This window comes from Echiichthys vipera (assembly GCF_963691815.1).
Source record: "Echiichthys vipera genome assembly, chromosome: 10".
In the NCBI taxonomy this organism is placed as follows: domain Eukaryota; kingdom Metazoa; phylum Chordata; class Actinopteri; order Perciformes; family Trachinidae; genus Echiichthys; species Echiichthys vipera.
Window position 1 is genome coordinate 4,563,075 of NC_139835.1, and position 11,379 is coordinate 4,574,453.

Here is an 11,379-nt window from a genome sequence, read left to right on the forward strand (position 1 = left end):
ATTATGCTGGATTTGTGTTAATGTTTGGAAGAAAAAATAAATTTGGCAGACCCCCTGGAGCAACTCTGAGAACCCCTCCAGGGGCCCCGGTCCCAGACCCCCTGCTGAATAGATCTGCTTCAGAATAAAACAGGTCCTGAGTGCTCAGTTCAAACACATAATGAAGGTGCTTGTTGGAAGGGAACACAAAAGTTCAAAATGGAAGTTTAAAGGTCCATGGCACTTCATCGTAAAAGTTTAAAAACCTTAGAGATGGCCTTTTCATATTAAAATTATTAATACATTAAAAATAGAGCTGGGTAACAACCTACTGGTAGCGGCATAAACGGGCTTCAGGGTGTAGCACTCAGCTACGCCGCACCCCCCTTCTGGATATACAAGATAACGAACACCTGAGCAGGAGCCAGTGAACTCACAGGTAACATGGTTTACACTCACTGGCCACTTTATTAGGCACCCCTGCTGCTTAATAAAGTGTCAGTTTGGTCTTCTGCTGAGATTCCCTCTCTGTAGAAAGTAGATGGTGTTGTGTGTTCACAGATGCTCTCCTGCATTCCTCTGTTGGAACCAGTGGAGATTTGAGTTACTGTTGCCTTTCTATCAGCTCCAACCAGTCTGGCCATTCTCCTCTGACCTCTGGCTAAAACAAGGCATTTGCGCCCACAGAACTGCCGCTCACTGGATCTTTTCTCTTTTTGGGAGCGATCTCTGTAAACCCTAGAGATGGTTGTGTGTGAAAATCCCAGTAGATCAGCAGTTTGTGAAACACTGAGCAGCCCATCTGGGACCAACAACCATGCCACGTTTAAAGTCACTTCAATCACCTTTCTTCCCCGTTCTGATGCTGCTTTGAACTGCAGCACACCCTCTTCACTATGTCTACATGCCTAAATGCATTGAGCTGCTGCCATGTTATTGGCTGATTAGAAATCTGTGTTAATGAGCAGTGGGACAGGTGCACCTAAAGTGTCAAAAATGTGTATATCAAGTGACTTCATTCTAATTAGTATTGGCACAATGTGAATGACGCAAACAGAACTTCTTCAAAGTCAATAGAGATTTAATATTGCAGCCAGGGGAAGTGAAGAAATGTTAGAAAAGAGGGCATTATGGTTGATCAGAAGTCCACAGTGGAATGCAGCAGTCCCTTCACATACACAATGTTTTACATTTACACAACTCAGGAGAACAACAGGGTGTAAATGATGTCTGAGACATGTGCCCTACACACTACACAGCACCCTGTTTAAAGCAGGAAGTTTGTGTAATAAAAGGGCAGTTCTCTAAACCCACAGAGGAGGAATCAGTCCAGGAGTTCACTTGAAGGGGCTCAGCGGGAGAACTGCCTCCTGTCGCCCTTTCCTTTGTTGACGTGCTTAAAGATTCTGGATTTTTGCCCAAACTTCGACTTTTGGTATCCAAAACCTCCACCACCGCCTCGCTTCTGTAGCTTTCCACCTTTACCGCTGTGGACGTCTGGAGAGAAGAGCCGAGTTAAGGAGAACTAAATAGTTTTTAAATCATACATTTCTATGTGAAAAAAGGATGAAAACATAATGACAAACAGACTCTTAACACAGCAAACAAGCGAACGGTGCAGTGTGGAATGACAGCAAAGGATACTCAGATCAACATATGGAGGCACTTTGAAGCCAAAAGACAGCGCCACCATGGGGAGGTTGAGGGTGTTGACGCTGTAAATCTGTTTGAGAGAGTGGGAGTCGTAAGCCCTCACATATGTCTTGTAGGCCTCTTGGGCTGACTTGTGGAGATAATAGTTCTTCTCAATCAGCTTCTCCATCTAGAATAAAAAAGCAGTATGAAATTAGACTTAAGCAATCAGAATCAACTATAGCAAAGAGCTAACATGTGCTGAGACATCTTCAGAACATCTAAGAATCTACTTTATTACCTGGGACTGGATATCAGAGATTTTACTCCAAGAAAAGTCAAACTCACTCAATGGGACCTGGACAAGAAAAGAGCAGTATGAGTTGAGGCTTACCCATTCAGAGTCAAAGAAATATTACCAATCAACTGTGTATCAAAATTAAAACTGATCCACTTTCTTCACTTCAAACCCAATACCGGAAATTTGCTGATTCTGATGCCCAAGCTCTTTTTGCATAAAATTGAGGCTGCAGTCACACAGCCTGATGCAGCTCCAGTGGTCACTTATGGCCCATTTGTGACATTGTGTTGTGTTCTTTAACCCCCAATGTTCAACAAGTAGACTTTCTATTTCACTAGGACTGTTGTTTTCTATCAGATCTTTGTGATCGCGACATGTCCAACTGCACTTGAAGGCAGCTTCATATAACAGAAAAAGGGAGAAAGAAAAGAGCCGGAGGGAAAAAGCAACTGTGCTGCAGCTTGTTGCAGGAGCAATCATTTGTTTGTTTTTTCCTTTTAGATTATTAAGACTTCCTTGTGACAAAGAAAGAGGCAGGGATGTTTACTGTTGACCGTACAGGACTCTCACGCCGCCTTGAAACATACTGTTAAAAGTCTGGTCACATAGGCCGACAGTGTGATGTCAGGTTGTCAAAGGCTCCATTCACACTGCAGTTCCAAGTGACCTGAATCAGATTTTTTCCTCTCATATGTGACCCATATCTGATTTGCTTGTGACAGTGTGAACAGCACAAGTCCCATTGAATCTGACACTGAATGGGAAACGTATCAGATTTTTTGAATGTGACCGTAATCTGAACAGCCAGATGGCATTTAATGTGACTTTCACGTCATTCTGACCCACGCTGCACTGTTTTGTAAATGAATGACAAATAAAGTTGATTGAAAAAAAAATGTGCCACAGACGGGAGCCAGGAACAGAATCAAAACAAACATGGAGGACAGCAGTGAAGCCGGCACCCCGTTTAGGGAGAGTGAAGGTTTAGACCTCATTAGTATTTGGGGTGACACTTCGCTGCAAGCTAAACTATATACACTATAACTGTTGCCGTTATAGTTTCCATAAACACTGTTGTGGCGGGATGTCATCAATGATCAGCTGCACATGATGGTCCCTTCAAGAGCATGAGTTGTTCACACAGCCAAACAATAAATAGGATTTGAGCAATAAATTGGAATTGTGCATTAAGACTTGAAGTGTAAACTAAATGAATGGGAGGAGTGGTGTTTTGGCCAGGCGCCTGATCTCATCTGAATGCACGCCATCATTGCATTGCAATTTTTCCTTACATATAAATGTATTTAAAGCCTAACTTCACCATAGGAGTGAGGTTTGTTATGGCAAGCACCACACGTACGTCTAACTCGTAAACATAAACTCATCCATGGTCTTAAAATCGTATTATTACATATTTATAAAACCATCAGACTATGGAATCAGGATCGATTCGTGGATTGGTGAGGTCAGTCTGATATCTGATGATTGAACTACGTCAGCATCTGCACCAGATATCAATATTGGATCCGATCGCTCCCGGCTCTAATAAGACAGTTACCTTGGCCTGTTTCAGGAAGCGGAGGAAGCCAAGCTCCTCTGGTCGGAGGATGAGGAGCGCGTGGCCTCTGCCGTTGATGCCTCTGGCTGTTCTGCCCACCCTGTGGATGTACTCCTGCGGATGGAAAGTCAAGCTTAAAAAAATAGAGTCCTACTCTGTGGCTTAGTCAAATTTAAAAAAGGTTCACAGGCCATCAAGTGTTCATGAGCATGTAGGAGTTTTGAATGATCATTTTATATTACATAGTAGAAGTTTTGATACCTTGGGGTCATCTGGGGGGTCGTACTGAACGATCCAGTCGACCTCAGGGATGTCCAGGCCTCGAGCTGCCACGTCAGTACACAGCAGGATGCCTGAGTCAGCGTTGCAGAACTGGAAGAAGGTGGTGGTACGTTTGGTCTGCTTCTGCTTGCCCTGGGAAACGGAATGATGAGAAGAAATTGTTGGTATTGGCCCCTGAATACTGTCCACGACTTAATGATGGTAGAAGTTTCACGTCTTACATGGATGGCCATGACAGGCAAGTCGATGTAGTTGAGTAGCTCATAATGGAATTTCACAGACATGCAGGAGGAGAAGAAGACCATGAGCTTCTTCTTACGATTCTTCTTTAGGAAGGTGAAGAGCAGCAGGAAGCGTTTCTCTGACGGGCAAACCACATAACCCTGAAACACACCAGAGATCACTTTACATCACTTGAGTGTGCCATGGACGTTCAAGGCCAGTCCCCCTTCAGTAGAACATAGATTGAAAAGAAATGTGGCAGTCAGTACCTGCTCCAGGCCATCAACAGTGGCGTTGTCTTTGTTGTCATCCACGCCAACATAGAGGGGCTCTTTCTTCAGGGAGATACGGGCCAAGTCCTCCACCTTACGAGTCTGGGTGGCTGAAAACAGCATGGTCTGTCTCTTCTCTGGACAAAACAGACAGAAACATTAAACAGGGATCTAAAAAAAGCAGACTGGATCAAGAGGGTGAAAGTCTGTGGCTCTGAAGGAGCTCAAGTCTGACAACATAACACTGATGTTATCTTTGCGTGGGGACAACAGATAGAAAGCCTGTGTTACAAAGCAGCGGTTTGGCAGAATGTCATCAAGCTGCATTACAGGAAAAGACCCAGTGTTTTTGGAGCATATTAAAGGTTTAGAAGTCAACATAAACAGGACACTCTGGAGGCTGTGGTGGAGAGGCGGACACTGAAAAAAGTGTTATCCATCATCGATAATCCTCTCCACATCACACTGGTCAGACAGCGGAGCACCTTCTCCAGAAGGCTGCTTCAGCTTGGCTGTCGTAGCAACAGATACAGGAAATCTTTCCTGCCACAATCCATCCCTGTATATTACAACTCTCTCACCTCTGCCTGACAGAGAACTCTGCTCTCTCTACTGTTTTGTTTTGTATATATTATTATTGTTTTGTTGTATATATTATTATTGTTTATTGTTTATAGCACACTGTGCACTGTATATATACACTATGTATATAGTGGATTCTATGTATGTTATGTACAAAGTGTTTATTTGCTCACCCACTACTGCTGTAACAAAATAAATTCACACTCTGGGATCATTAAAGTAATTCTATTCTATATCTCTGCCTTTGCTGTATTCATTTGGAGCAACACTGAAAAATAAATCTCTCTCACTAGTGCCCTAACTTTATAGAAGTGCAATATGAGCAGAGGGGGAGAGGAGGAGTGAGAGCGCAGCAACAACAACAGGTACGTACTTGGCAGCAGTTTGATGATCTGCTTCAGTTCCTCCTCAAAGCCCACCTCTAAGATACGGTCGGCCTCATCAATGATCAGACATTGGAGGTTTTTGTACATGAACCCAGGGGTGTTCTGAAGGCACAAAATGATTTTTAGATTCTTATTCAATAGCAAGCAGGAGCTGCAGAAACATAGAGCATTTATAGAAGAAATACATCAAGAAAACCATGATCTTCTGTTTGATGAATACCACCAATCCTTCTACACAGCCTACTGCTTATATGAATGGATAATGAATCATATGCTGTGTCGAGTTCCTAATGTCAGCATCTGGATAAGGTACTCAGCACATGAACTGGTTTCTGAAACGTTGGTGGTTGTGTTTTGTGTCCGACTCCACCCTGCTCACCTGGAGGTGGTCCAGCAGACGGCCTGGTGTGGCCACCAGGATGTTGACACCGTTGGCCAGCCTTTGAGCCTCAGCTGAGCGGTTGCTGCCCCCCATGATCAGACCAAAGGTGTGCACGTGGTGTGTCATCAGCTCCTTCATCACACCATAAGTCTGCATTGCCAACTCGCGTGTTGGTGACAGGATCACTACACCAGTGCCTAGGAGGAAGAGGATGTTAAAGTGCATCCACTCAACTTAAATAATACAGTTTAATACATTATGTAAAAGCTCAGCAGCCCATTAAGTGCTCTTGTCAGAAAACACTGGGGAGAAAGCAGGCTTTAACAGGAGTCTTACCATTCCTGGGCATGAACTTGAGTTTATAGATGAGCTCTATAGATGGGATGAGGAAGGCCAAGGTTTTACCACTGCCTGTCTTGGCAGCAGCCAGAACATCCCTATAGAGAAGCAGAGCAAAAACAAACATGATTTAAGAATTCACAAAGTGCTTATGTTAGGGATCGGGCTGTATGCAGAAACCCTGAAGTTAAATTCAATACCGTTAAGACCTTTTTGAGACTCTTTAAGACCGTGTCACCACTTAGGCTCTGTTCACACTGCAGGTCTTAATGCACAATTCCGATTTATTGCCCGAATCCGATTTTTTGTTTGGCCGTTCACATTACGTCTTTAAATGTGGCCTGTCTACAGACTGCTGCTCAAGCTCCTGAAGTGACCCGCATGCGCAGTTGATCATTGATGACATCACGACACAACAGTGTTTACGCAAATGAACATGGCAACCACAACCGCTATTGTATGACTTTATGGTTTAATGCTAAAAAAAAAAAAAATACTAATGAGGTCTAAACCTTCACTCTCCCTAAACTGGCGGCCTGCTTCACTGCTGTCCTCTATCTTTGTTTTGATTCTGTTCCTGGCTCCTGTCTGTGGCACATTTTTTTTTCAATCAACTCTGTCATTAATTTACAAAACAGTGCAGCACGGGTCACAATGACGTCAAAGTCTAGGTTAAATGGAGTTCGCCAATCATGCAGCTGCTTCGGAGCCTCAGTGAAGGGGGCGTTATTTGTCCCAGCAGCTGAGTGAGCGGAGACGGGCAACAACCAGAGTCAATATAAGCCAAGCATTCACTCCATGGACTGAGAGAAAGGAGAGAAACGCCATTCAAACGCACGCCCACATGGCTACGTTGCTCCTTGATCGCTAACATCACTTTCATCTTTACTTAGCTGGAATGGCTAACGCTAATGGCTAGCTCTAACTGCCAGTCAAACTCCTCTAATACTTGTTTTTATGGTTTGATTTGCTGGATGGGATGGGTTCAAATAAAGCCCCCACCACAGTGACTTCCTGGTTGATCCAATCAGGAAGTGCCAAAAACCTGCAGTTCTCTGAGTGTCCACTAGGAGTAGTTTGCACGTTAGAGCAGTTTCTCATTGACCCCCAATGTTAAACGGGCCAATTTTCAGGCCATCCTCATCTGTATGTTTAGGTCATATCTCCATGGCAAGACTGAGGGGGGTGAATATCTTTGTAACAGGCTAGTTTTTATTTTAATGGAGATTAAAGCTTATGAATGACTGTGGTCATTCGTGTGGCTGTTTCCATAAGTGACAAGATGGTTTGCTCTTCGAACAACTGAACCAACAGATGGTGTAGAAACACACTGTCTTAACGTTAGCTCTGTTATGCTAATTAAATAGCTGCACTTGCACCATGTCTATGAGCATGGGACTGTGTTGAATATCAGTTTAAATCAGAGATCATAAATGCTGCCTGCACTCGACTCGCCGAGCGGTCTCTGCTAGAGACACGAGACTCCCAGTCCTGTTTATCTAGTAATGTGTTCTGTTAGCCTAGCTCCTAGGTGGTGAAGCTAATGTGGCTAATTCTGTAAACACCACCCAGACGGTCATATCTCCATCCCCCCAACATCACATACATGCCCTTTATTGGTAAGAGGAAATGAGGAGGAGTCAAAGTCTGACAGGATGGCTACTCCCAGAGGCGAATATGACTGGATCAAGTTGAGAGAAAAGTGCCCTGGCGGAGAGGCTACATCCATTTTTTGTGCGTTCTATGGTCCAAACAGACTCCGGTCTCCTGTAGGCTACTTGGCTGGGTCTGACCTACCTGGCAACAACACTGGCGGAATTTTTTTGTTGTTGTTGCGACTACGATCTTGAGACATTAGAGGGTGGTGTGCTGCTCATTCTCCATATTCAACCTATAATTTGGCCAAATTCTCGTTGTCGGTTTAGGGTTAAACAGTTAATGAACGTCCCATGGTCTGGTCTATGGTAGATGATGCATTTGTCTAAATTGACTGACCTCTTACGCCCATTGCCTTAAGACATGAACCCCAGTTTGACATTAAGGTACATCAGTTGCAAGGTTACCACCAGCTCAGGAGATCAGACTTACCTTCCCTCCAGCAGGGGGCGGATACTCTTGTGCTGGATCTCAGTCATGTGTTCAAAGCCCATCTCCTTCACTCCTTTCAGTGTGCTGTCACTCACCAGCTCAGCAAGAGAGGCAAAGGAGGTGTCCTCGAATGCTCCTGAAATATCAGTTAACACTTCATGAGTAGAATGCTTTCCCAAAAACAGATTCCATTTCAAGAAAGACCAAAAAGAAGCATAAAAAAACATTTAGCCTGTGAGGAAAGAGAAGGCCGCATAATCAATCGTGAGACTAGTTACATCTTTGTGTCCTTGCAGTTACTGTCAGGAGAATCACATGTGTCTCCTCCCAAAGACAACCACAAGAGTCTCTGTATGCCTTAGTTGACACCCGTTTCGTGATGGAAACACTGAAAGGGCAACACATAAAGGCAACACAGCTAGATTTTGTTTTTCGCTTGGGTGTGTATACAGACCGAACAGTAAATGGATCCAACGTAAGCTAAAGAAATTAAAAACAGCCTCTTCTGAAGAATGAATGCAGCAGGACAGAGACAGGACAGGCAAAGGCATCACCATGACAACAATGGTATAGCTGTGAGTCCATGCTTATAAAATAATTCAATAGAACATAAGTAAAGGGCTGTCCACACAACCACAAAAACAATTTTCTTCCAATATCAAATTGTGTAATTCGCAGTTCTTTGTGGTTATTAAACTGACTTTTCATGATACCTTACAGGTAATAATTAAGTGATAAACGTATAGCAGTGCTCCTAAGACGTACATTTACTATTGCCATTTATTTAACCTTGTGCTGCTGCCGTTTTTCTGTTCATGTGAAAGCATTTAACGGAGACTCATTACCAAGTCTCACTTTTGTTATTTCTAAACAACTATTGACATCACAACTTGTACAGACAAACAAGCTGCTTTTTGTTTTTGTTTTTTTACTGTAGCCCTTTGTTAATATTTAAGAAAAGTTCTGTGCTTTCTCACAACAGAGCCTGTCCTGATGCTCCATGCCATTATTATCCACTGGACCCAGCTCATTTACAGCCAGGTCTATAGTAAGGAAGAACACATCTGTTCCTGTAATACCTGTTAAGCCAGAAGGTAATTCAGGTTGATCCTCCTCTTCATCATCATCTCCTGCCTCCTCTTCATCTCCCTCTTCATCTGTTGCTTCCTCTAGTTTATCAGCAGCCTGCTCTCCACCTGCTAAAGCTGCTCGATCCTCCTCCTCCTCGTCATCATCATCATCTTCATCTTTTATTGTTTTGGTCTTCTTTTCAACTGGAATGAGGATTATGACATGTTAGTCAGCCATAACATAATAAATGCACTATGTTGATTTCCGGATGGTAACACCTCTAGCTGTTACCTGGTGACTCAGAGGTGTCAGCAAGCTTTCTCTTCTTCTTTGCCTTCTTCTTCAGTGGAGCCTCCTCTATTGTGGTCCCTTCCAATGGTACCTTCTTCGTTTTTTTCTTGGGCTGGTTGTCGGTCTTACAAGCAGTTGTTGGTTCCTCACAGCATTCCTCTTCCTCGTCTGAGTTAACTGTCAAATACATTACAGCAAAACAGAAACACATCAGCCATTTGGATGTGGAAACTGTTTACAGTCACGATGTACTTACGATTATGCTTTGTGGAAATCTAAGTAAGTATGGAGTCAATAATGCAGGGTTAGGGCTGAAACAATTACTCAAGTAACTCGTACAGATGACAAAAAATCCTTTAGGCAAAATCTCTGTCCCGATTATTCTTTAATTCCGTTCTTGGGCATTAAGCCAGGGATCATTGTTCCACACAGATCGTTTTAGCGGATGCACACCACCACATCCAGAAACGGCAGGGGAAAAGTTTGGGATAATTTCACACTTTCACACTAACTAGAACTGTTCTACCACAACAGCACGACATGGATGATTCAGCGTCTGAGCAGAAAGCAGTCCGTTATTAACGCCACTTCACCAAGCGCTGCTTTTCCTGTTTAAGGAGGGCGGCTGCCGCAGTGACTGCAGATGTTAAAAACAGGAAGAGAGTGCTTAGCTGTCCTGGAGAAAACGTCTAGGTTTAGTTTTTCATGAATGTTAGAAATAACGTCACCTACATGATCAGTCTTTATAGTGTTGTTCGGTGAAATATGTCGGTGGAGTTTTGTACCTTGCTTGTTGTTACGGAGTGACTCGCTCTCCCTGATATTACCTACCTCTAATTAATTTTCTAAATAAATCTATTTGTCTTTGAACCTGCTTGAGTAAATGTGTCAGAGAATTTTATGCACCACTTTGAATTGTTCAAATAGTAAACTTATTTATGGTAAATTGTGAGAGTATTGCCTACAACACAAACACACATCTCATGTTTCTTTTGCACGCGTGCACTCTCGAACACACACACACTAGGTTACCACACAAAATAGGCCTAACCCAGAAATGTATTAAAAATATACATATTTTATCCGATTAATCGATGGAATATTCGGTAAAATACTCGCTTACAAATATATTAGATAGCTACAGCCCTACTGCAGGGGGTTCTGCTACCATGTATCATCTTCTGAGTTAACCATGAACTGTTAACTTATAATGCAACCTAGGTAGCTTATACTAATCATGATAACCTGTTAAAGTATACACACACACATACATACGTACGTACATACACAAACGATTATTTAAAGTTTCATATAAAAGTCCGGTCTTTAAGTGAATCTCACATTTTTAACGTTTTACAATCGTTTAAAGCCATGCCATGAGGAGCTAACCTAGCTAGCTTAGCAGGTGAAGTTCGTCACCGCGTCAGAAACACTGAAATAAATAACAGAACACTTAGTATGCACATCACATACCGGTCCCTGCGTCTTCTGCCTGTGTCTTTAGTAGTTTTCGCTCTTTGTTCTTCTCGTTTCTTTTCTGTATTTTCTTGCGGAGAAGCTTCATCTGTAGGTCCGCCATGGTAACAGTACACAGCACACACGTGTGTACGTGGTGCTCAGGACCCTTGGGGTTACCAGTCTACATTGCCTGAGTGAAAATTCAAAGGACCTCCGTCTAACAAGCATGCTAACAGGCCATGAATGGGATGATAAAACGGTTCTATATGTTACTGACTTGATAGATGTAAATGGCAATGTATTGCAATTGAATTCATTTGTAGTAAAGTTTAATTTAAAATGATCTAATTTACCCTTCAAAGGAACTCCATTGCTAGGCAACAGCCGTGTTCCTTGTTCACTTCCTGTAAGCTGATGTCATTCACATACACTGCAACAGAAAACAAACTAGGACTGTTTTGGAATGTTTATGTTACGTATGTGAAAATGAGGATTAAACAAAGTCAGTAGAGCTATTCCACTTCCCTTAAAATACA

General features: G+C 42.9%; 1 protein-coding gene across 1 annotated transcript; it reads right to left on the reverse strand.

The window, feature by feature from the left end:
• Positions 1–1,074: 1,074 nt before the first annotated feature.
• On the reverse strand, positions 1,075–10,988 carry ddx18 (DEAD (Asp-Glu-Ala-Asp) box polypeptide 18). Its single transcript, XM_083921959.1, has 14 exons — positions 10,859–10,988; positions 9,386–9,562; positions 9,103–9,297; positions 8,024–8,159; positions 5,933–6,033; positions 5,594–5,793; positions 5,202–5,316; positions 4,244–4,383; positions 3,974–4,135; positions 3,732–3,884; positions 3,471–3,584; positions 1,913–1,969; positions 1,624–1,801; positions 1,075–1,476 (listed from the first exon to the last, which is right to left on the reverse strand). The coding sequence occupies exons 1-14, from the start codon at positions 10,962–10,964 to the stop codon at positions 1,331–1,333; spliced, it is 1,980 nt and encodes a 659-aa protein (XP_083778085.1). The 5' UTR covers positions 10,965–10,988; the 3' UTR covers positions 1,075–1,330.
• Positions 10,989–11,379: the final 391 nt, after the last annotated feature.

Bases quoted from the DNA above. Each gene is read 5' to 3' on its own strand.
- ddx18 (XM_083921959.1), bottom strand. From the start codon at position 10,964: ATGGCGGACCTACAGATGAAGCTTCTCCGCAAGAAAATACAGAAAAGA. The intron at 3,885-3,973 runs GTAAGACGTGAA...TCCGTTTCCCAG, and splicing joins TGCCTGTCATGGCCATCCAT to GGCAAGCAGAAGCAGACCAA. The intron at 3,585-3,731 runs GTATCAAAACTT...TTCCATCCGCAG, and splicing joins ACCCCCCAGATGACCCCAAG to GAGTACATCCACAGGGTGGG.